The sequence below is a fragment of the Chinchilla lanigera genome, unplaced genomic scaffold, assembly GCF_000276665.1.
Source record: "Chinchilla lanigera isolate Chin_1 unplaced genomic scaffold, ChiLan1.0 scaffold00049, whole genome shotgun sequence".
In the NCBI taxonomy this organism is placed as follows: Eukaryota; Metazoa; Chordata; class Mammalia; order Rodentia; family Chinchillidae; genus Chinchilla; species Chinchilla lanigera.
In genome coordinates, this window is record NW_004955450.1 from 8,684,736 (window position 1) to 8,710,399 (window position 25,664).

The 25,664-nt window shown below is 44.2% G+C and overlaps 2 protein-coding genes across 3 annotated transcripts in view; one reads left to right on the top strand and one right to left on the bottom strand.

Moving 5' to 3' along the window:
- The window catches only part of Iqch (IQ motif containing H), a 198,621-nt gene extending 188,546 nt beyond the window's left edge, over nt 1-10,075 (bottom strand). Inside the window, exons 1-3 of one of the 2 annotated variants that reach the window (XM_013518930.1) lie at nt 9,851-10,075; nt 2,403-2,525; nt 455-546 (exon numbers count right to left, since the gene is read on the bottom strand). In XM_013518930.1, coding sequence (XP_013374384.1) covers nt 455-546; nt 2,403-2,525; nt 9,851-9,901 — 266 coding nt within the window. In that variant the 5' untranslated portion in view covers nt 9,902-10,075. The remainder of the gene's footprint in view (nt 1-454; nt 547-2,402; nt 2,526-9,850) is intronic. The other variant, XM_013518931.1, reaches the window with a different exon arrangement.
- An 18-nt stretch (nt 10,076-10,093) lies between these two features.
- The window catches only part of Aagab (alpha- and gamma-adaptin binding protein), a 47,988-nt gene continuing 32,417 nt past the window's right edge, over nt 10,094-25,664 (top strand). Inside the window, exon 1 of the mRNA XM_005393690.2 lies at nt 10,094-10,229. Within this exon, the coding sequence (XP_005393747.1) occupies nt 10,157-10,229 (73 nt within the window). The 5' untranslated portion in view covers nt 10,094-10,156. The remainder of the gene's footprint in view (nt 10,230-25,664) is intronic.

Sequence of the window (25,664 nt, forward strand, 5' to 3'; positions counted from 1 at the left end):
ATACTGAAAGCTGGACCCTAAGATAATTGTCATGATATCAAGCACTAGAACTCAATAGATGTAACCTACAGTCACAGACCATTAACTTTTTTTTTGTTTTGTTTTTGTTTTGGTTTTTCTCCGGTACCGGGAACCGAACTCACGACCTTGCGCTTGCCAGGCAGGCGCTTTGCCGCTGAGCTAAATTCCCAGCCCCTAGACCATTAACTTTTATGCAACGCTTTATTGAAATTAGTTGAATGGATATAAACAAAGTCAGGAAAATTTCACCTGTATAATTATTTCACCTGAGAGAGAAAAATTTTTATTTTATTTTACTTTTTTTTTTTCCCCTGTAGTGGGGATTGAACTCATGACCTTGTGCTTGCTGGGCAGGCGCTGTGCCACTGAGCTAAATCCCCAGCCCCTATTTTACTTTATTTTATTTGCGCTCTACAAGGGCTATTTTACTCACCATTTTGAAGTTATAGGAGCATATAAATTCTCATCAACAGAAGTCATTAACACATGATGGTTTACAGCATCTAAATACTTCTGAATGTGAATCTGTTACAGAAAAGTCAAAGCTTAGCCCATATGGTAGACTACAGATACTCGGTTAATTCATTTTATTAGGTTAACACTCCAAATCCTGTAATTAAGCCAAAAAACGCAACATGCTATGTGTTATTACACACCTAAGTATCATTAGGCATTAGAAGGCCAATTTATTTCAGCTCTCCCCAAAACCATAATAAACAACTGAGACTCAAAGCTTGAGGGACCTGTAGTGTTCTTTGCAAATGATTTTTTCTTTTTTTTGAGACAGGGTCTCGCTATGCAGCTCAGGCTGGCCTTGAGCTCCCTTTGTAGCCCAGGCTGGTCTCGAATTTGCAACGATCCTCCTGCCTCATCCTCCTGAGTGCTGGGATTATAGGTGTGTGCCACCACACCCGGCTTGCAAATGAAACTCTGCACAATAGTCAGCAAATTGCTCAGCCAGGTACATCCACGAGGCAATACAGACAAGGAATAAAGTCTTTCTCTTACAGGCAGTTGGAACAAGCAACTGAGGAAAGCACTTCTCCTTAGATAACAGATTATTCAAAGTAGCCAACCCAAAGACTCCAGCTGGGTCTGGCCCTCTCACCATCAGGTAATACAGGACAATGATGAGCCAGTCCGGTGAAGGAAAAGGAAACACCGCATTTCTCACAGCCTTGGGAGCTGGCGGTGAAGCTGGTTACACAGGAGAGTGAAGGTCTAAGGCACTAAAAATCACAGGTCTAGAAGATGAACCTTATTTGGAAGACGGGCCCCTATTAGCTAATACATGCTAGTTTCATAAATGAATAGTATCCTGGCCTGAAGACTGGATTCTCCTCTCCTCTTCGTACCGTTTATAAAGTGACGTCTCTAACTACTCTGTCTCAAAACTGGTCCATTTCTTTAGTTTTACCCACTTGATCATAATATTACAAAAATGAAGAGCTCCAAATACGCTATTGGGGAAAAGTCATCTCTTATATTGTAGAATCCTAGTAAATCCCAGAAAATCTACACTGTATTGGCAGGCATCCTTTTTGGTCAGGCAAACAAGGGTCTGATCAAAAAAATACGGCGTGTGTTTATATTTTAAAATTTATTACAAAGACACATTGCTGTTAAGGTTCCCTCGCTTTGAACAGGCTTGTTTCTTTGCCACGTTCTGAAGCAGCTCTGCAAGTCCTCTTTTGCGTCTTTATAAGGTAAGGTAAAAAATACAGTGAATGCTCCTGCTGAAGATCATCCCACAGCAAGGCAGGCCCATAAAAAGATTACAGTGTGTCCGCATCCGCCTAACTTACTGGGTATTACTCACTTCACTTGGCACTGTGCAACTTTTAAGACAAAATGGCCCCAAAAGCTAAATGTTTTGAATCGACTCAGGACATAAAGGCAGCTGTGACAGTGCAGCTAAAGACGCTCACCAAAGAGGTCTTCCAGAAGCTTCCGCAAGCAGCAAGAATGAAGAGATAGGTGTGTCTGAAGCAAGAAGGACTAATGCCAACGTGTCTTTTGCTGTAATATATTTTTAAAGGTTTAAACATTCACCGTATCCTTTGCTCACACCGCCCATTGCTGGATTAATAGTGATTATTTTTCAGGCTCAAGTTATTTTATCAGACCGATTTCAGAATTTGCAGCTGCACAAGCTTTTTTTATTTCATCTCCTTAAATTCTCTGGGGACTATAACATGATGTCAATCAATCAGTAGGAATCACGGTCATTTAGAAAACTAAGAAAACATGGATAGGAACGGCCACCCCAAATCTCTCTGTGTCACAGAATTATACAGGGTCCTCTGACAACCTCAAATGTTTTGCTCTAGAGGCTTTCTTGCCTCCTTCCAGGGTTTATTTAATATCTGAAGCCTACTTACTTTTAACCCCTTTTCCGTCCTGCGGATTGCTGTTTCAAGATTCTGAATATCGAGAGTCCTTCCTTCTCCTTCACATGGGACTTTCACTAATTTCTCCTTTAACTCATGAAGGTCTTCTTGGACCTGTGCAAAAATACGAAAGATTGAAAGAATACATGGTCTGCTTCTAACAATTATTTATCTTACAGGTCTGCAGTGGGCTTGAAATGTGACAATATACGTTGGCTTTTACGATATTCATGGAAAAAGACCACTCCTTTTATTTATTTATTTATTGTCTTTTTGAGGCAGGGTCTCCCTATTCAGTTCACGCTGGCCTTGAGCTCACTTTGTTGCTCAGGCTGGCCTTGAACTTGCAACGATCCTCCTGCCTCAGCCTCCCGAGTGCTGGGATTACAGGCGTGTGCCACCATGCCCGGCAACCACTCCTTTTATTCGAGGACATCCTTTACTCAGAACATGCCAGCATTCCCTCTCAGATTGTGAAGGGCAAAGCTTTCCTACAATTTCCGTTTTTCCTTCTCCTGTTAGGAATAGATGTAGAGCTTTAACCCAAATGGCTTTTGCTCTCTCAGGTGGTAAAGCAGTTGAGCCAGAGATGTTGTTCATGCCAGACTCCAATTTCTCCTAATTGGTTAAAGTAAGAAAATAGGAAGCTTCCAGCAAAGACGGCGGAAGCAGTACCTTTCAAAAGAGTATGGTAAACTGTGTTGGCAGGGCCTGTTGGTTTCCTGTCTTAGCTGGATCTTCTTTACTCACTCTCTGAAAAAGCAGGTCTGTAGGTGGTGTGGCTTTGGTGTTGCTTTATGCAGTGGAAAATGAAAATGACCCATGAAAAAAAAAAAAAAAACAACATATATTATCCGCCCCCCCCACCTGTATTTTTCTTAGAAATGACAAACATCTCTCCAGCATCAGGCATCCTCAGAATCAAACGGGCACCGTGAAATTAGGAAGCACAAGATTCTCTGTCTCCATATTAGAAACCGAACTTCGGATAAATACAGATGGCACCAATTATTGCATGGGCTGCTGCCCCAGGAGAAGCACTTTGTGATGCAAATTTATGAGCCTAACACCTGTTTCAGCGACAGTCACACCAATAACAATCTGCAGCCTGGGTTGCTGAAGGCGTTTTGAAATGGTTACCTCTTTTCTGTTGAGATAACTGGACTCACCTTCACCCAGCCTACCTCGCAGGTTACTCGGGAACATTCCCCACAGAGCCAAGCACTGTATTCAAAATATCAGGCTTTGCATCTTCTCAGGGATGGGCACTGCCATCTGGCAGACAGATCTAATCATTTGTGCTCTGCACAAATTGTCACGTGAAGCCCTCAAGCCCCACAGATTGGTGTCCGAAAGCGCCTCCTGCTTGCTTGTGGCACTAAGAGCAAAGACGCACCACTTTCCATTGTTTTGTCTAAATGGCTACTGCAAGCCAACACAGCAATTGTTTGAAAACATTTGGAGATGCAGAGGAGCAGCTCCAGGGCGACACCCTTTTTAGGCACCCATGTGTGGATTTCCCCTCCTGGTGTACTGACCTTCTCCCTTCTAGCATCTGTAGCGCCATGTAGCTCTCCGGAATTCTGTCTTTCAGTGCCCGGAGGAAATGAAACTGAACTAGATCACTCACCAGGGTACTCAGGGTTTGATTGGTCAGTTGGTTGGTTGTTTGGTTGATTTTTCAGCTACCTGGCCTGGACGACAATACTTCTTCACCAACTCTGAGATAATATGTTAACAGGCCTGGTACACAGCGAGAACTCAATAAAAGGCAGCTGAACATAATTCCTAGCTCCAACATTTACTAATCACATGATTCCCCATCTATATTACCCTTAATCTGGCAAGGGAAAAAATTAATTATTCTATTTCTTAGAATTGCTGTATGCAAAGGAGATGACATGTACGGAAATGATTCAGCACAGGCTTCAGAGCCAGACACATATGAACTAGCTCCTCCTTTTTTTTTTTTGTTAACTAAACTGAAGTTGGAAAAGTTACTTAGCCTCTTAGAGGCTTAGTGTTCTCATCTGTAAAATGGGATAACACCTACTTCAGAATAGTGCCAAAATAAAATAAGAGAAAGTATGTAAAGTGCTAGGCACACAGGATGGCACTGAAGAAATGTTCTCTCCTGAATTGAAAAATCTAGTGACACACACTGCACAGAACTGATTCTCAGTAAATGTTCACTGAATGGAATTGCTCCCTTAATCTTTCTCATAAGTTTATTACTTTTCTTGCCAGATATTGTCTCCCCCTTAATACCCACCCATCTGTTTGCATAATTGCAATAGAGACAAGTACTATAGGAAATGTTACATCAGACTTGGGTAGGAAAAGAAATTAAGTTCTACATCTCTATTCTTTCAGCATATAGGTCCTATGCGCCATATTGAAATTTTATATGTCACCTATTAGCTCTGTGCCCATTAAATATATTGTTTTCCATAAATCTTTTACTTGGAGGAAGATTTTTTATTTTGATACTTTGGAGATAGAGCTACTTAATAAGAAGCCCTTGAAAGATTTAATGCAGCAAAGATTTGCTCTAGATTTATTTGTTTCTTTATTTACGTGTTGTCTTTTTGAGACAGGGTCTCTCTATGCCGTTCAGGCTGGCCTTAAACTCACTTTGTAGCCCAGGCTAGTCTCTTAACTCTCAGCAATCCTCCTGCCTCAGCCTCCCGAGTGCTGGTATTACAGGCATGTGCCACCTAGCCTGGCCTTGCTCTAAATTTTAAAAGGCCACGAAAACAGATTCCATATAGTAAGCAACATAAAATTTCTTTTTATTCATCTCTGCTAAAGTTTGGCTGTATCTTTCTATTGCTTCAAGTTATCCTTAATTCCATTTTTTTGTTTTTGATTTGCTTTTTGTTTTTTGAGACAGGGCCATGCTATGTAGCCCAGGCTAGCCTCAAACTTGGTAGCAATCTTCCTGTCTCAGCTTCCCGAGTGCTGGGATTACAGTTGTGTGCCACCACGCCCAGTTTCCATTCATGTTTATATTATACGCTCCTTGGACATCATTCAGATGGCTCTAAAGTGAGACTGAAAATATCAAACCACCAATTTACCTCCCATATTTCCAAGGGTGATGTTAGCACACACTGCTGGAGTTTTAAAATATAATTTCCAAAACTAATTTAAAAGCTACAGAACAGGCAGCCTTAGTTGCACAAATACATGTTTAATAGTTGGGTCAGACAAGCATTAAATGACATTACCTTATCTTAATGAAGCATAGAAACAAAGCCTACTAATTAAAAAAAATCATGTCGCCAATATGATAAAACCTGTTCAAGGCTCAACACACACTGGATATGCTCCCTGAGCAAGTTAGTTTATCCCTTTATGCTTTACTTTCTTCAGTAAACTGGGGCTAAAAATAATACCAGGACTTACTGGTATTATTATCATTATTGTTATCACTGCCCAGGTTGTTACCAGGACTTACTGAGCGAATCCAAAGCTCTCGGCACCGTGTCTGCCTCTCCTATTCTGTGTATATGGCCCTACCCACAATGCTCATCTTGGCTTAGTTTCCTATTCATAACGTGAAGATAATAATAACAGTATTTGCTGGATAGCCTTGTTACGAGGTGAAGTGAGCTGGGATATATACAGCTCTTAGGACGTATATGACTTCTGGTATATACTATGATAGCTTTGATTATCTGATTTTTCTTTGAAATTTTCTTACAGTTTATATTTTACAATCCAAGCTAGCAACTAACTCTCACTTTCGAGTGCAGCAGGATTAGGTGAAGGGTTTACAGACACAGATTTCGGGGCTGGTGTGCAGAGTTTCTGATTCAGTACTCTGGAGCGGGTCCCGTGAATCTGAGTTTTTCATCTGTTTCCTGTTGATGCTGATGACCTCGTCCTTGGACCACATTTTGAGAACTCCTGGTCTAAAGGGCAGCTCGATGTATCTGAGACACAGGCCTAATGTATTACAGTGAAGTACCCTTGCAGTCTTCTTTTACAGTAAAGGGAATTCATGTAGCTTTGGGGAAACTGGGTCAGTTTAGAGTAGGAAAAAATGGACATAATCCAAACTATGCATTCTATAGGAAAGGAAACGGAGGTAAAGTGATTAGCCGTAGGTCAGAGCCACAGTTAGACTCCGGTATTCTGACTCCTGACCATGTACACTTTCCTCTAGGTATGTGGGTAGCTGGTTTGAAAGAAATAATCACTGCCCCAAGCAGATGTGGCATGGGTCTGAGTCGTGCTCGCATGCCCACAAACAACAGGGCTCGTGGGAAATAAGGACGGTCTTCCACATTTCCTCATTGTACATATTCCAGACAGAGAGAATACTACACTACACAGAGATCAGCTTCAGTATCAGGTCAACATGTAGGTTTCCTTCCTCACACCATCGTCCACTAGTGTGTCAGGAGTGATCCTCTTGCCGGGAGTGGTGGCACATGCCTGTAATCCTAGCACTCGGGAGGCTGAGGCAAGAGGATGATTGTGAGTTCGAGACCAGCCTGGGCTACACAGTGAGCTCAAAGCCAGCCTGAACTGCATAGCGAGACCCTGTCTCAAAAAGACACACACACACACAAATAAAGAGTGAGTGACCCTCTTAAAGAAGAGGTACACTGATTGACATGTATATGACTATTCTTAGGTCTTCTGTTCTGTTTTTACAATTCAGTGTTAACATATCTTTTTTTTTTTTCCGGTACCGGGAATTGAACTCACGACCTTGCACTTGCCAGGCAGGTGCTCTGCCGCTGAGCTAAACTCCTAGCTCCTACATATCTTTTACTGTATGGGCATACCTCAATTTGACCAGTTTTCTCTGAATTCCATTCTGAAGTGAAAAGGCTTCTGGCTTTTAATACTTTGTTCTCTACTATCCCAAACCACAAGGGAATGACCCTTGGAAATAGAACTATCTCAAAGGCAAGTATGAAATAGGGCATGGGAATTCTCCCCCGATTCTGGTCTCTTTTTAAGAGATGTTCCAGTTCTAGTGAAATAAAGAAAAACAGAGAAAACTGTGATGGTCCCTGCGTTCAGTACGAGGTATACTGAGGGAAGAACTAGCTATTTTAGGGAGGAGTCTCCCCTCATGTTCCGGTTTTTAGGGTCTCTAAAGAGGGGGTGTGCATAGTAAAACACCAACCTCACCAAAGAAAGGTCTGGTCTCTGCCCTTGCCACTGAGAGATGACTTCTAGGCCCTGGAAGGCCTTCCCTGACAGCAGTGTCTTGAGTGCTTTGGCCACCAGTCTTACACGACTTACAACGTGCATTTTGAGCTGTCCTGTATCCTTTGCAAGCTCTGGAGGAAACAGGAGACGAAAGGCAGCAGTCTGGTCTCCAGGAGGGGTGCAGGCTAAGTCAGCCACAAGGGAGGGCTGTGTGAGACTGAACTCTAATCAAAACTCTGGACACCAAGCATTCTGGTAAGCTGCTCTGACTGGCAATATTTTGTACCTAGCGCGCTGGGAGAAGGATGCCAGTGGCTCCACAGGGATGACCAGAAGCTCCATGTGTCTCTGGGACACTGCCCTTTATATCTCTTCCCTTGACTGATTTTAATTGCTGACTTTCCACTACAGTCAATCCCTTACTGTAAGCCCTGCACTTTCCCTCGATTTATCAAATGTGAAGGTGGTCACAGGGCTCCCAGACCTGCAACCCGCGTCACAGTGAAACCATTCTGTAGGGATGTGGACAGCTCTGACTTTGCAGTTTCCTAAACTCATTGCAGGGCACTGCTGAGAAAAAGGATGATAAAGGTGAAGATTTTAGGTATAGTTCATAATGGGGAGTGTCAGGCTAGACCCTGAATAGCAACCAAGACCACCAGGTCAGTCAGGATTGAAGCAAACAGAGGTATCTTTATTTCAGGCTGGGTGCAGCCTGGGCCAAGGGTGAGAAAGCTATTGGCCCTGAACAAAGGAAGGGGGCCTACTTTATAGACTGTTTTAGGTATGGGGTGGAGATTCCACCAAGGAAGGTGGAAAATTTAAGTTTCTCAGGGTGATTGGTGGGTCTGGTGCCTCTGGGGGCGGGGGGAAGTGCTAGAGGACGTTGGCATTTTGCTGATTTACAGTGTGGCATTCTGTAGACTTAGGAGGTTTCCTGTAAGCCTGAGAAGTAGGCCTGGGAGCATCCTTCTTTTTTTTTGTACTGGGAATCGAACTTGGGACCTCATGCTTGCCAGGCAGGTGCTTGTGCCGCTGAGCTATACCCCCAGCCCTGGGCTATCCTGATAAACAGATTTACTTTAGGCTAGGTCAAGCTGAGTGGGGGGCTTTCTGTTTGAACAGACTGGTTGTCTGTCGGAGTCTTTCTCTTCAAGTTAGGTGGGGTACAATATGCGGGACCTAACAGGGAGGCCTATGAAATGGGTGAGCTCAGGTCCTTATATTACAGGAAAGGTGAATGTAGGAAAGTCTCTCCTAGGTGGTAGGTGAGAAATCAAACTTCTGACAGAAATTAAAGTCAAGTCCACTTGATGAATGAGTCTCAGTGGAGACCACACAGTCCTCATTAGAGTGACCTTCAACCCAGTACGTCAAGCCTTAGCCTAAAGGAGCTAAACAGAAGTTAAAAATGATGATATATGTGGAAAAAGCTTAAAGCTACCACATTAAGTGTGAAATGCCTTAACTACTTCAGAAACTAAACTGAGCTTAAAACTGTTACAAACTCAGTTACGCTGGCAAAGTCCAGACGTTCTGGATATTTCCTCCTTCAGATTTGAAAGTCATCTTCTAGCACATTTCTATACTCAAACCGTTAACTTGATTTGCGATCCAAGTTATCTTTTTTGTTTGTTTGTTGTTTTCCGGTACCGGGAATCAAACTCGCGACCTCATGTTTGCCAGGCAGGCGCTGTGCCGCTGAGCTACATCCCCAGCCCAATCCAAGTTATCTTTTAACATATTTTTTCTTTGTGCGTTCCTAAGCAACGGGCATTCATATTTTAAGAAAAGATGGGTGCTAAGAAAAGCATTTCCCGGATTCCAGTATCTTTTTGTTTGTTTGTTTGTTTTTCTCCGGTACCGGGAACCGAACTCATGACCTTGCGCTTGCCAGGCAGGCGCTTTTGCCGCTGAGCTAAATCCCCAGCCCCATTTTCAGTAACTTTTCAATTTTCCTGTCGCTTCCTTGTGTAATCTGATTTGCCTGTCCTCCGCTCCAAGTCGGGGGTTCAAATTTTTCAGAATATTTTCAAACGGTGCCTCGGAGTAAGATGGATTTTTCGGTACTACAAGGTGGGAGGATCGGCTTTACCCGGGGCGCAAAGGCCGTGCTTCTGGAGCACAAGCTGCACGCAGGGCGCACAGTGGGTGTCCTAGGCCCGCGGGAGAGGTCAGGATGGGCATTTGTGGAACCACCCCCGGGCCGCCGGGCTGGTTCCGTAACGAGGGAGGTGGGCAGGGCCAGGGAACGCCCATTTCCCCACCTCGAGTAGGATGGATCCGATAGGATCGCAGTTTTCACTCTCCTGAGCCATGGCTAGGGCCGGAAGGGTCACCCGGCCGAGACGCAGCTTCCAGGGTACTGAATCCTGCGGGAGGGGGGCGCTCGTCCCCAAGGCGACGCCACGCGCGTCCGGCCTGCTCCACGCCGGGAGCGGAAGCGGGGGCGAGGGAGCCGCTCCGAGCTGCGCGCGCGCCCTTCATGGCGCGTCCCCCCCCCGCGCGCGCCGCGACGATGGTACGGCCCAAGGCGGAAGCGGCCCGGACGGCACCGGCTCTCAGGCGCAGCTATGGCCGCTGGCGTCCCGTGCGCGCTGGTCACCAGCTGCTGCTCCACGTTCTCCGCGGACCGGCTGGTCCAACGTGAGTAGCGAGGCGCCGGGACAGGCCTCCAGGACCCCGGAGCCGGGGCCGGCAGCTGTCTCCTCCCGTACCTGGCTCTGGGCCTGAGCCTCGCCGCGGGCCCGGGCTCCTCCCCCACGGGGGCGGTGCCGGTCTCCCGTGGTGTCCGCGAGCTCTTAAGCGCGTGCTCTTCCGCGGCGGGTCCCCGCGGGGACCCCCGAGAGAGCTCCCTGGACTCGCTCGGTTGTGCGTGTGCAAGGTGCTCGCGTTGTTGGTTTTGGGGGTGTTGTCGCTGTCCCTACTGCAGAAGTGCAGTGTGTTTCCTCGAAATTCCTGGTAAGACGTTAGGCAGCCAGGTCCTCTCTCCTTTAGACGTTAACCTCCCTGCCTTCCATCTGTGGCATGGGGTGTCCCCAGCCTTAGTTCTGGGGTGCTGCTGAGCGTATTGCTTTTCATTCTGCATCCTCAGTGCGGCTGTCAAACTAAGCAGCTTTTTTTGATCTTGCACGCTAAGCCTGCACAGTATCGCTGAGATAACACTCCAGCCCCGGGCTAAGTAACTTTTTTTTGTTTTTTTTGGAGACAGGGTCTCACTATGCAGTTGAAACTGGCTTTGAGCTCACTTTGTAGCTTATGTTAGTCTCGAACTCGCAACGATCCTCCTGCCTCAGCCTCACGAGTGCTGGGATTACAGGCGTGCGCCACCGCTCCCGGGTAAATTTTTTTTTTTTTTTTTTTAATTTGGTACTGGGAATCGAACTCAGGACCTCGCACTTGCCAGGTAGGCGCTGTGCCACTCAGCCACATCCCCGGCTCTCTAAGTAATTCTTCAAAGAAACCACCATGGAAAACAGTGCACTAGAGAGCAACTAGGTCATAGGCCAACTCAAACTAAAGAGCTCAGGGAAGTCTTACAATTCGGCTTGTATTAAAGGTATAGCTTTGAATCAGAGCTCTTAGCTGTGTGACTGTAGGCAAGTCATTGAACCTCCGCTTCTCTGTTCTCAATCTGTACAATGCTGGTACTTCTCACTAGATTCTGCTTAACGTAGAGGCAGGCACGTAGTAAGCCTTCCAAGTGATAGGCATTAGTATTGGAGCATGTTTTCTCCCTGGTGCTGTTTCCTGATCCTTAAGCTAGAGCATACAGGTGTTTTGAAGGACAGGTGATGTGTTTGAAAACACTTTGTAAGTGTAAAGCAAGCAATTGTAAGTCTTTGCTACACCTATTCAATAAAGAGATTAGGCAAGCTATCCCTCTGGCACAAATATTCCACTAAATATTCCATGATTTAGTTATTATTTGTGATCGCATAGTGCTCTTCCTCATAGGCTAAAAGTTTAAGTACAGCACTTACTACTTGGTAGCTAATTGCTCTAATCTCGAAGTTTCCTTACCTCTGAGCAGTGTTCTTCCTGTTCTTCCCCTGTTTCACACCCCCCTCCCTTTCTCCCCTTTTCTATTGCTTCATTGTAAAACAAGTGCATATTCATTAAGAAAATTTAGCATGTGGAGAAAAAATATTAGCTGTCTTATCACCCAAACACAAATACTGTTAACATTTCTGTGCATTTCTTTTCCAGCCTTTTCCCTAATGTATAGGTTTGGTTTTTGCCGCCCCCTCTCCACCCCCAACCTGTACTGGCCACCAAACCCATCCCCCAACCCTTTTAAATTTTGAGACAGGACTGTTTGCTAAGTCACTGAGGTGGGACTTGAATTTGTGATCCTTCTGCCTCAGCCTTCCAAGGGCCAGGATTACAGATGTGTGCCACTGCACCTGGCTCCAGTATATAGTTTTAAAAGAAGAAATAACTGTAATTACATTTCATATTCAATTTTTATCCTGGAGGTTTTTTTTTGTATGTGTGTGCTGGAGATCCAACCCAAGGCCAGTGTGTGCGAGGCAAGTGCCTTGTCCACTGAATTACACCCCCACAGAACCTTAAAGTCATGTTGAGTGAAAAGTACATGAACAATTCCACGGGCTTTTTTGTTTTGTTTTTGCTTTGTTCTTGTTGTCTCTTTGGTCCTGGGGCATAGAAACAAACCCCCAAAACAAAAACAAAACCAAACTCTGGGTCTTGTGCATGCTGGGCAAGTGCTCTGCTACTGAGATTCACAACCCCCCATCTTGTATCCTGATAGTTTTGACAGTATATAAGAATTAGTTTCAGGGTGGGAATATAGCTGGGTGACACAAGTGCTTGCCTGGCAAGTGCGAGGTCCTGAGTTCAATTCCTGGTACCAAAAAAAAAAAAAGACATTAAAAATTAGTTTCCTTTTAAATTAAAAACTAGTGAATATACTAGAATTTGCTCAAGATTCTTGATTTAAATTTCCAAATGACCTATATGCCTCAGGATTCCCATTAGTGATGTTTGGAAGTCCTCTCAAAGACAATTCCTGAAATAGTAAGTATAGCATTCTGATGGCCATGGTGCTCTGTCATATACTTTAAAAATCGGAATTGGCAAATATGGTCTCTGCCTGAAGGAGTTGGCAGATGGTAACATTGGACTTGAAGGAGCAACATTGTATTTGAAGGCGCTAGTCACCTTTGGTTGGCAAATAGTAATATTGTATTGTACATCTATAACATGTATTAACATTATTGAAGGGAAAGTTCCGTGAAATCCATTTTATTTTTGTATGTGAAATGTCTTTTAAATAACTCCAGTTCATACTGAAATGAGATGATCTTTCCTTTGTGATACCATTAATGTTACATTGTGATAAATAAAATTGGAACAGTTAGTGAATAGATTAAGTAAAGGTGGTTTGTCGTTTCTCCCAAGGTTATGAAGAGGGTAGCAGTAGATGGCATTAGAATGAAGTATTTGTTCATCCTTTGCTGTTTTACCATAACTAAAAATTGCATTAGTTTTGGGTCAAGTTTAATTTTGTGATAGAAGGTGGTATCTACCCGAATAACATTCATCAAGTGTCCAGTGGACACCCGTAGGAGAGTTTTGGGTAACTCTGATGTCCCTGTTGGGAAGTTTGGTTTCCATGTCATGCATCAGGAAGAGGAACCATTGAGAGCCTCCATTTCTCTTTCTTTACACATCCAATCCATTTTAATGTTTTTAACCAACAGTGGGAAATATAACTAAATAACCATGTTTGTTAGGAATATACTTAAGAATGAGTGTCTTCTGTGGATAAAGTGCATGTATGGACTTGGGGAGAAATATTTTTTCTTGTCACCCAAAAGCTTTATTTGCCATGTTCTGGCTAGAGGCGGTGTAGCAGATAAAAGCTTAAGGTGCTTGAGGGGCTAGTGCCAGGGTATATACAGGGTGAGAGCAAGGGTCTAAACACCAGGGCCAGAGCGCTTTCCACTGCACATGTTTTATGAGCCGTTCACTTTTATCCTGCAAAAGTGTACTCTGGTAAGTATTAAGCATGGAACTAGTCTCTGTTCATTAACTGCAGCTAAAATGATGCAGATGATACTGTTCCTGCCCTCAAGAGAAATGTAGTGGAAATGTATACGCTCTCTGTGAAAATATTAAAATGTAGATGCCCAAGTCTTCATATCTAACTCTGCTTGCATGGAAAGAATTTTAGATAGGCAGTCCCTGCAGATTTTTCGGTTTTAAAGTACGTAATGCTGAGTCAGCAATGGTAGGCTATTCAGTTTCTGAGCAAATATCTGGGACATCTGGAGCAAAGTTCTTTCATTTAGTGAAGTGTAGGAACTTGGAGATCTTAGAGTAAGATCTAACAGACATCTACATGTACCTCAGTACTCTGCAAGCTCATTTGCACGTCATTTTTTTGGTGCTGTGCTCCCGTGAAGGCGGGTTGTCTTACTTTCCAGGCAGAACTGTGACTCGGAAGTCCAAGAGGACTTGCCAGAGTGTGCAGCGCTGGGCCGTGTGTTGGATTCAGGATTTGGGTGCATGGGAACGTGGGAATGACCTGTTTGGGAATGCTGTAGTAGTCAGGACCATTTCCTGTAAGATGGTGGCTTTGATGTAAGAGATGATAGAGGAGATTAACTCTTAAGAAGGTTTGAAAATATGCTTTCATTACCATTCAGGATAGTTGAGTCTTAATTCTGAAGAGGAAAAAAAAACTTTGCCCAGAGGGCCTGTATTAGAGTGTTATTCAATATATTAGATATGTAATATATATCATATATACATCTTTGTATGTATGTTTTAAAAAAAGAATTATGCAGGCTTGATAGTCTATTACAATGTCTGGATTTTTTCTTTCTCCATTGAGTGAACTCAAAGTAGAGACACTGTATATTAGTCACTCCTGTATAGGATTAACATTAAAAATAAAAGATTGCTCCAAATCATCTCTTAATATTCTACCTAAGTATAACAATCTCTGTGATTGTGTTAATTTCTTATTTTTATGTTGTATATACTTACAGTGGAGGGAAAGACAGGAGAAATTGCATGGTGAGGTTTTACTACTAAAACCTAGACTTCTACGGCTCTCAAAATAAGTTTATGCTTACTCTTTTATGGTTGTTGGAGCCTTTGTAGATGAAATGCAATAAGTAATAATTGAAAATGTCTGTATTAGTGTCCAGTTTATTTCCCTGCTGGTGAAACAGAGAATTTGACTTTTTGCATGAAATTTTAGACTAATTTTTGAATATATTTTTGATGAGCAAAATAATTATAAAGTATTAGCCTTCCAATAATTGGATGAGGGGTGCATTTCGGAGAGTAGGAGGAAAAATACCAGTGGAATGGTATTATGCATCGGTCTTAAATTACATGAAAGCATATACAACACACAGAGTATTGTAGCATTTTGGAAGATTTGCAGCATGTCTAGACTCAGACCTGTATTTCTGGGCCCTCTAACTGCTTGTTTTTTTGGGGCAAGAGGTAAAAACATCTAGAAAGTATGCAGTGGTCATTTGGTTTAAATAACTTGCTGCTTTTCACCCGGTATAATTCCTCAACAAATAATGACACTCAATAAATAATGAAATCTGATATAAAGTCAATTTTATAAGGTTAAAGTATGAAAATTGTTTTAAATGTGTCTGGCAAGGATGATAATTTGGACATGACATTGTATTTGTGTTGGAGCTGGTGCACACCGATACCACGATACAGCTCTAATAATTATTTACCCAGGAAGCAAGATTGACGTAGGTTAAGGCAGACCAGGACAGTTGTGAAACTCTTAAGAAACCTTTGTAAATGTTTCAGACTCAGTAACAACCTCTTTAGGGTTTAATTTTCCATGCAGACCTGACGGCTGGTTCTACACAGAGTTGGAAAAAAGTATCACCATGCTCAAATCGAAATCGGTCTGCTCATAGCCAGAAAATCTGATCGTCTGGTAAGAAGCAGCGCCGTAATGCCAGTAGAGCAGTTGCATTCCGTCTGGATTCTGCCAGGGCTGTGCCAGACTTTTTTGGGGAAAAAATATTGTGCAGAGTTCTACCTTCTTCTTAGCTGACATTAACAAGCTCATGACAGAGCCTATACATGCGTGAACATCCCACTGGGCAGCTTGTACCACCTGATATGACTGCCCAGGGCTGCCTGAAGGAATGCTCACACATGTACCGCCGGTGGTTTGGGCCAGCAGGAATGTGTGAAGACAGTTGAATGTAATTCTACAGGTATTTACTGCCTTGCCAGGTGTCTTGCCAGGTCCCTGAAATACGTGCTCCGGGCCCCTGCACCATAAGTAAAATCAGCAGACAAGCCACAGAATTGGCTGACCTCACTGATTGGGGGGTAATGTAAATTCGGTAGAATCCACCTGTTCTGAGCATACAGTGCATTGATACTTAATATTATTAACAGAGTTGCATCACCACAGTCACAGTGTAATGTTCGAACATTTCTGTCAGCCCAGAAGGAAACCTCCGGGTATCTGCATCACTTTCTTCCCAACCCTGGCTCTTGGCAGTTACAGTTCTTGGCAATTAACATTTTTCCTGCTGTATTGTTTCCTTTTTCTGAATTGTTGGTTTGTTTGTCTTGTGAGACAGAGTCTCTCTCTGAAGTTCAGGTTGGTCTTGAACTCACTGTGTAGCCCAGGCAGACCTCAAACTCACAGTAGTCCTCCTGCCTCAGCCTCCCTAGTGCTGGGAGTATAGACTTGCACCACCACGCTTGGCTTTCTGGGGATTGTGTATGCATGAGCTCATATAAGATGTGATCTTTTGTGTCTAGCTTCTTTCCCATTTTTGAGGTTCATCTATAACATATACTTAATATTCCTTTGTATGGATAACTATACCACTTTGTGTTTATCCATTCAATACTTGGTGGGTATTTGGATTGTTTCTATTCTTTAGCTATTGTGAGTAATCTGTTATGAATATTGTTGTATAACTTTTTGTGTGGACATGTTTTTGTTCCTCTTGGGTAGATTCCTAGGAATGGAATTTTGGGGTCATATGATAAGTTTATATTTAAATCTTTTTTTTTTTTTTCCGGTACTGGGAATCAAACTCATGACCTCGTGCTTGCCAGGCAGGCGCTGTGCCGCTGAGCTAAGTCTCCAGCCCCCTATATTTAAATCTTTAACTGTCATGCTGTCTTTCACATTTCTATCAGCAGTGCAGTGAAGATTCCAGTAACTTGTTATTCTCTATACTTTTTATTATAGCCATTCTGTGGGTCTGAAATATCTCATCGTGGCTTTGATTTGTGTTTTCCTAATAACTACAGATATTAAGAATTTTTTGTATGCGTACAGTCCATTCATATATATTCTTAAGCATCTATTCAGATGTGCCCATTAAAATTTTGTGTTCTTATTAATTATGAGATCTTTGTATAATCTTACAGATCACTTACAGTTACATAATTTTCAAATAATCTTATTCCAGTTCTGTGGCTTGTCAGTTTCTTGATGGTGTCTCTTGGTGAAGTCCAATTTGTCAGTGTTTTCTTTTTTCCATGATCTGTTGACTATTACTCAGTAATGAGTTTGCCTTTTTTTCTGAGACAGAGTCTCACTGTGTAGCCCAGGCTGGCCCGGAATTTGAGGCGATCCTCCTGCCTCAGTGTCCCAAGTGCTGGGATTACACATGCACACCACCACACCCAGCTTGAGTTTACTTTTTTTTTATTTTAAAGAGAATAAAAAAATTTTAAAGCGTTAAGAATGATACAGAATTTCAAAACAAGATGATATTCCTACCTGGCCCAGCTCACAGCGCTCACACACTTCCCACCGTCCTCATCACTCATCCCTGAGCCATTCCCCTCTTCACAAATTAATAAAACCAGATTCGGCCCTGAATTAAGGTCTTTGTTCTGGTTAACCATCATACTAGCTGGACTCAGGACCTCTCTGCTCCCCACAACTACAAATATGCCTTAGTGTCTTTAGTTTCTCCATGGGTGGCACTGGAAGTGGTAGATTGAAATTAACTCACTAGAATTCCAGTAACTTTTACACAGGATTACAGATACAAACTTCTTGGACCGAGGTGAAGATGGGGAAGGGCTCTCAGTACCACCAAGCCTGGCTCATGTACGTCTTCTTGCAGAGTAAATTAGCATCTGCCGCCCATAGATAGTGTTGTGTATGGGTGGACTTATTTTCATTTTATAGTTGTCCGGTTTAGGGTTTATTTTTTCTTTTTCCAGAAAATGACATTCATGGTTTATTTTCAAAGCATGGAAAATTAATTACCAAATAATTTTTATAGTGAATAGTCGAAGGATGCATGATATATAGATTTTTTTATTGGAATTAGATTTCATCAGATGCAGGTGGAAGAATGTGTGTTTGGGGTGGGATGTTATGGTGCCAGCTGTCAGGACTGTAGGGATACAGGAGCTATCCATTACACCACGCACCGGAAACATGTGCCCCAGTTCCCATCAGTACCAGAAACATGTGCACCATCAGTAAAACTGCAGACAAGCCACAGAATTGGCTCATCTTACCAATTGGGGAAAATGTAAATTTGATAGAATCCACCTGTTTTGAGTGTAACAGTTTTAATCTTCCGCATGTGGACAGCCAGTTTTCCAGCTGCATGTGTTAAAGAGGCTATTTTTCCTCCAGCTTATGTTTCTGGCTGCTCTGTCAAAGATCAGGTAGCTGAATGTGCCTGGGGCTCTTTCTGCATCCTCTGTTCTGCTCCATTGATGTACACATCTGGTTTTATGTCAGTGCCATGATGTTTTTAACACTGTAGCTTTGGTATATCACTTGAAGCCCAGGATTATTATACCTCCTGCTTTGCTCTTGCTACTCAGGTTTGCTCTTCCCATTCTGGGTCTCTTCTGGTTTCATATGAATTTTAGGATTGCAAAATATAATTTTGAATCATGCTAGTAAATGAAATCAGAGAAGTCTTCTTTCCCCCAAAATAGGAGTAGGGATTATCCGCGAGCTGTGCCACTGGGTTTAATGGTGGTTTTTGTGTGCAGTGTGTAAAACTTAGAAGCTAATGGTTTCTGCTTGGCCCTCATTTAAAAATAAAAAAAAATTTCCTGCCCCATTCCTGCCTTTCTTTTTTAGCATGATTTTGCATTATTAAAGATATTAATGGTAGGAAGAGAAATATGCTCTGCAGAACAAATGTGGGCTAATAAAAGTAGGAAAAGGAGTAGATTCCACAAGGTGAAGTGGCCTTCACACTGAGCTGCGTGTGAAAGAGAGCACAGTGGCCCAGGGCTTGAAGGTAACTATCTTTTGTATTCTCCCATCCTTAGGGTGATGTCGGATCTAGGCCCTCCTATCAAAAACCTGCTTGATTTCTTGTGAGAAGTGAAGATAGCACTTTCTGATTGGTCCCAGGTACAGGGCTTAGAGTCATGTGTCCTGGATCTCTGTGACTGAGAGATCCCAGCTGCTTTACCACTCTCTAATCTCCTGCCCTCCCTCCCCATAAATCACCATAATGCTTTATTGGGTGCTGAGGGTGCAGAGGTCTCTGGCTTCATGTAGCTACTTCTGCCTGAAGGGGGCTATAGGCCCTCCTTCCTGGGGATTATGTGGTCTTCAACTACATTAGGGTATTGTGGCTTGTTGGCTGGGTAGAAAAGGGAAAAAAAACCTGTCAGAAGATATTGAGAAAGGGGTTGGTGCCTATGTTGGTTTGGGGGTTATTGCAAGGTGAAACAGTATAATACAGGACACATATTTTATAAGGTTATTTATAATAGTCACCTGAAGAATTATATACAAAAGGGTGTGGGAAATCTGTCCACACAATAGACCAAGAATCCAGCTGAGAGCCTGGATCCCTTGATAATGTCCTGCATGAGTCCAGCTGAATACCTAGAGCTCATAACAATGCCTCCTGCAAATCCAACTGGAAGCCCAGAGCCCATAACAATATCTCATGCAGGCCTGTTTCATGGATCTGCGCTGCGAAGGCCCAAAGGTCAGTGGTGGAATCTAGGAAGCCTGCGCCCTCAGGATGAAGGATCTGTGCTAGCAGGCTGAGGGATCTGCACTGGAGCCAGGAATCGACGCTCAGAAGAACCAGAGCTCCTCCAGAAGGTCCCACAGCCATCCTTAGCAACATTGAGGTCCCGAGCTCCCCAGTGATCAAGATGGCCGAGTTCCCATCAGGGAAGCCAACGCAGCAAGCTCCTCCAGGAGGCCTGCAGTGCACCATTTTCCCCTCGAGCCAGGAGGCGATGCTTAAGGTGAGGACCAGAGCCCCCCAAAGTGAACCGAAGCCATTCTCAGTGCAATGAGGTCCTGAATTCCTCAGAGGATGAAAACAGCCAACTTCATCAGGAAAGCCAGCATGACGAGCTCCTCCAAGAGAACCAACAGCTCCTTACAGCATCTACCAGCTCTAACAGCCTCTCTGCACTCCCAGCAGCCTCTTTAGTTCCCAACAGCCTCCTTCTCCTTCTCCAGGTCTGCCTCTTATGCTGCTGGCAACCGCCCCCAGGTGGGCCTCCCACGCCCAGCACCACGCTTACTCAGCTCACCTGGGGGTAATAAGTTGTCCAGTTGTCAGTCCACTACAGTGCCTGTATGTGCAGAACGGTTAAGTTGCCGCTTCAGAGGGAGAAAGCTTGGTGAGTGTCAGGAGAGTATTGGGCTGTAGTCTGGGTCACCATCTGAAACCTTGAATGGATGCACTTTACTACCAGGTTGGGAATGCAGATCCCAAATATAAGAAGGAGCAAGTCAGAGGATTTCCTGGTCTGTAGAAGGAGTATACTACCACAGACGTAGCAGTTACAGATTTCCACACTTCTTGTGGAGGAGAAAGTATGGCAAGGAGGCATCTAAGATAGAACACTAAGAGCCCAAGAGCCAGGAGTCCCGATACAGTGAGGGGTCATTAGTGACTGCTTGTCTGCACTTGGGGCAGTGCTAGAGTCTTGCTTTTTGGAGAGGAGCCTCACGTCTTCCCGAGGTTCACAGGGTAGCTTTCTTCTCTTGGGTGGGTTTTTTCCTCAGACTCCAGTCAGCTTCTTTATATTCCCATTCACATGTTTGTCTCTCATTATGTTGTGAGCTCTTCTAGAGGCAAGCACCCACACAGTTACTGGTTTTTGGAGACGGTCTGGCTGTGTAGCCCAGGCTGACCTTGAACTTACTGTGTAGAGCATTCCTGCTTTGAACTCATGATCCTCATGCCTCAGCCTCCCAAGCACTGGGATTTAAGCTTGTGCCTCCATACCCCATCAGTACACCCGGTTATTCTGAGTTGAAGCTGTGGGCTCCAGATGACCGACGGGAGAAAGTGAATTTGAGGCAAAGGAGAACTGTGTTGGATTTCCTCTGCTTTCAACTTTTAGAACTTTTCTGCTGTGGTCTAAAAGCCCGAGAGCTGTAGAGTCTGAGTGTAAAGGGTGAGCAGGGAGAAATGGTGTGCGGGGAGAGAGAGAGGCGAGGTCAGCAAAGCTGAATCTCAGTGCTGTTGACGGAGTGGCGGTCGCTGCTTTACCTCTTCCCTGGGCACCTTAATGCGGCCGGGACACAGCACTGCATGGAAACGGATACCACAGGGAGGTGCACCAGCAGGGTGCAGCACAGCTGCCCGGGGAGCCCAGGGAGGAATTTCTGATGTTCGTGTGTGCAGAGCCCCAGCTCTCTCACCGCAGCAGTTTTAGCCTTTAAATGGCCCCTGGGCAGCCAAGGCCCTTGACAGGGTGGCACTGTGATTAGCTCTCTGTATGTGCCGGGGCAGGACCCCCTCCATTCTCATGGAATTACGGCTATGGACTGGGCCCATTATGGTTTTTAAAGGCCCTCTACCTTGCTGGTTAATGAAAACCCTGCCGTGTTATTTTTCCCGAGTCACATGCTGCTCAGTTCTTGTCTTTCGTAATGGCTACTTTCCCCTTTGGCTGACGTCAGACTCTGCCGCCTCCTGTAATTTTGTCGGTGCTTCTCTTCTCAGCATGTGCTTACCAATGGAGAAAGCGTACTCGGTGGGCTGGGCTGGGCCAGGGGCCGGCGATGGTTAGCTGCTCCTTGTGATGCTCCTCGTGCGCTCTCCAGAGGCCCCTGCCGCACCCCGCAGCCGGAGTGCCGCCCCGCACCCAGAAACCGGGCGGGAGGAGGGAATGCACGGCGTGTTGGGGCCCGCTCGTGCTCAGGGCCTGCACTTCTTACATGTTTTCATTGAGTCAAAAACCACTTGAGGGTTTTTTCTCTACGTGAGGGTGTGAGACACAGAGGTCAGCATGGCCGGGTCTCTCGCTTGCCGAGGGCCAGTGTTCAAACACACCTCTCTGTGCCCCTGGCGTCTGTGTGATCCCGGTGTGTGCCGGTGCTGCGGGCCGTGGCCTGTTCTCTGGCGTGCGTAGCCTTCTCAGAGGGGAGGCAGAGCGAGGTGGGACTCTGGAAACGCACCTCCCAGGGCAGGAGGTTGTGCTGCCCGGCCAAGGGCAGTTTCGGTCTGAAGAAGACGACTTCGGATCATCAAAAATATGATTTAACTGCTGCAGGATTTGTCTTTACAAAGAAGGTTGTGATTAGTTAAGTGTACATTAATTCTGTTGGAAGCAAAAGCGTACTTAGTATTCTACTGTTAAAGGAGACGTGGATACTCCAAAACACAGGATCTGTGTGCCTAGTTTGGAATGTTCTTATTTTGTCCATTTTGGCTGAGGTGGACAGGCAGAGGGGAATGGATACATACGCCGTGTGTGTATAAAAAGTGGGGATTTGCCAGGGGTGGTGGCGCACGTTTGTAATTCCAGTGCTCAGGAGGCTGAGACAGGAGGATTACTGCCACAAGTTTGAGGCCAGCCTGAGCCACGTAGTGAGTTCAAGGTCAGCCTGAACTACATAGTGAGACCCTGGGATTTGGGGGTCTTTGTGTCTAAAGGTGGGTATTTGTGGTGTTTGGAGAACCCGCTTTGTACTTCAGTCTGCTTCCTAATCTATGCTAAGAAAAATTATCACCTCCTGTTGATTCTGAACCTTCCAAAGCTGCCTCTTCTTAAATTTGGGTACAAATTGACACCATCCCGAGAGAAGGGCCTGGGGACAGACAGAGCAGTGCAGGGCTGCCAGGACCAGGAGGGGGATGCGAACACTAGATTGAAAAGCTGCTTTGGATTCAGATCTCTTCAGGCTTTCTTTTCAATAACTTCCCTGCAGGGTAGTAGGGGAAGTAGATTCGCCAAGGAAGTGGAAAGGTAAATAGGAGAACTGATGTCCCCATAGGAACAGTTTCTTGATTGAGAAAAGAGGTTTTTGTCCCTTTCTGTGGCCAGGGGTGCTATACTTGGCCTTAAAGCTGGGGGAAGGGGTGAGATGCCACTGGAACTGGGTCAGGATTGCAACTCCCGTGTAAAAGCAGCACAAATTAACTGTTCTATGCTGTGAAACCAAGTGTGTAGTAACAGACCTGGCAATTAATAACCTCGTGTTTCTCTCTTAAAAAATTATGTATTACAGCTCCACCAGGTGGCTGCCGACTCTGTGAGACGGGCTGACGGCACCGCAGGCAGGGCAAGCCGCTTGTCAGAGCTGGTGCCGTCAAAATTCATTACAGAGGAGGGCAAAGATGGGACACCACTGTCGGTTTTTCTGAGTCTTACTGGCAACAAACAACAATAAGAAAAAAACTCTAAAAATCAGTATGACCCACTGTAAACCTTTTTCTGGTGTGTTAATTGTGCTACAGGCCATTGTATAATAAATAGTACCCTAGTTCCGACTGTTGTTTTAAGTACTCCCGAGAAGGGCAGAGGATACTAGAGACCCCAGGATTGGGTTTGGCTTGTGACTGTCAGACCCTCGAGTGTGACCTGACTCAGCTGTGGACGGTGGAACGTTGTAGTGAGCTAGGGAAGATGTGGTGGCCTGACTCTGCTGTAAGCTCTTCTCCTTCCAGACTTAGACAAGTGACTTCTGTCTTCTCTGGCTGTCAGTTTCTTCATCTGTGAAACGAGCGAGTTATACTCCCTGACCTCAGAGCTCTCAGCCATTTGCACAAACATTTGGTGATTTTTTAATTTGATGAAGAACAAATTTGTTGTTTAAGCACTTGAAGCCAAATAGAAAAGATGAGGGAGGAAAGCTCATTTTAGCATAGGCATTTACATTTTTACAATTAAACTCTACATTAAGATATTGACACTGAGAACTGGAACGAGACCGTCTTTGCTCTTCTCTCGCTGGTTCAAATACTGCACAGATGTGATAATAAAGACCATATGCAGCCTCACTGAGAGTATCTGATTAGACATAAAATGTAAAAAACGAAAAAGCCAGATAAGTAAATTGAGCTATCAACTTGTTTTAGGCAGCGCAGAGAGTAGTAAAACAAAACAAACCGTCCCCAGCTACTAAAATGTGAAATTCATTTTCCTAACTCATTGGCTCTATTCCCATCTGGGTTTAGAGAAAGAAGGAATAGCTGCTGCTTTTTGTTGTTGTTGTTGTTCGTTTGTTTATTTGTTTTTACTTTATTTACTCATTTTAAAAAGCTTCCCTGAAATATAATTCACCTGTCATGCAGTTTGCCCGTTAACTCAGTGACTTTTAGTGCAAGGCTCCCAGAGCTGCGTGAGCTTCAGGAGAGCCACTCACCCCAGAAACTAACCCTTGCTAGTAAGCCGCAGCCCACCTGTTCTCCCTACCACACTCGCCCCACCCCAACCCCAACGGTCCTTTGTTTTACCTTCCTTCTGTCTACCTGTCATTGTATCCACTGACCAGCGCCTCCCTCCCCTCCGTCAGTATCCCAGCTCTGGCAACCACCCTACCCTTAGCTTCTGTAAGATCATGTTTTGTAGATTACACACATGGCTGAGATCACACAATACTTGTCTTTCTGTACCAGGCTTACTTTACTTAATTTTAGCATAATGTTCTCCTGTTTCATCTATGTTGTCACAAATGACAGAATTTTGTACCTTTTTATGGTTGAATAGTATTCCACTGTTTATAATACATGTCTGTATGTATTAAGAAATAACCTTATGTGTTTAGTAAATGCCTTAATCACGCAAAAATCAAAGATTATATAAAGTGACATTTTAAGAGCGCTGAGTGACATTATTTTATTCTAAATGTCAATCAAATGAGCCATCCTTAATAGACTCAAATACTCAAAATTGTGGTTAGTAAGTATATGCTGTATTAATCGGTTTTGTTCACATTAGTTGAAGACACTAATTTGAAAAAAAGAATAACCCAAATTTGATTCCAGTTTTTAGCTGCACAGCCTATTTAGGAAATACCAAGAACTGATTATTGAAATGGTAGGAATATTAATATTCCTAGGCCTTTGTATTTTGCCTTGTAATCATAAGTGAATTTGATGTTCTTCCTGTTTCCCCCCTTTAAAAAGTAGCAAGTAGGGGCTGGGGATTTAGCTCAGCGGCAAAAGCGCCTGCCTGGCAAGCGCAAGGTCGTGAGTTCGGTTTCCGGTACCGGAGAAAAAAATAAAAAAATAAAAAATAAAATAAAAAATAAAAAGTAGCAAGTGCATCTTTAAAAAAAATTTCCCATGAGTGAAGACTGATTTCACATGGCGGCTCTTCCCACCATTTGGGAAAGAGTCAGTTCATGTATTATTTGCTCCTCTGCTTGGTTTAGTTTGCCGTGCTCCTGTCCGCCGTGGGCAGCGCCCCGTGGAGTGTGTGTTGGCCCTGTGGTGCCGAGCTCTGCGGAAGTGGCGGTGTGTGGGCGTGGCCCTGCTTTAGGGTCGCACGGCTGCTTGCAGTGTAAGGTGGACTTTGATCTAAGAGTTGGGATTTCTGTGTGTGGCCCATTCGTATAAAAACAGAACCTTTGATTTTAATAAGACTCGTTTCTTTCTGCTGAATTCCTGCCTGAAGTCATTGTACTGCTCCTTGAGGAACATCGTTGCTGGTTGCTATGAAATTCATTGACATTAAATAAAAGATTATGACTTTGGGTAGAAATTAAGCAGAAGGAACTTCTCATTTCTTAAAGAGTGAGGACAAAGGGGCTGGGGATTTAGCTCAGTGGCAAAAGCGCCTGCCTGGCAAGCGCAAGGTCGTGAGTTCGGTTCCCGGCACCGGAGAAAAACCAAAAAACCA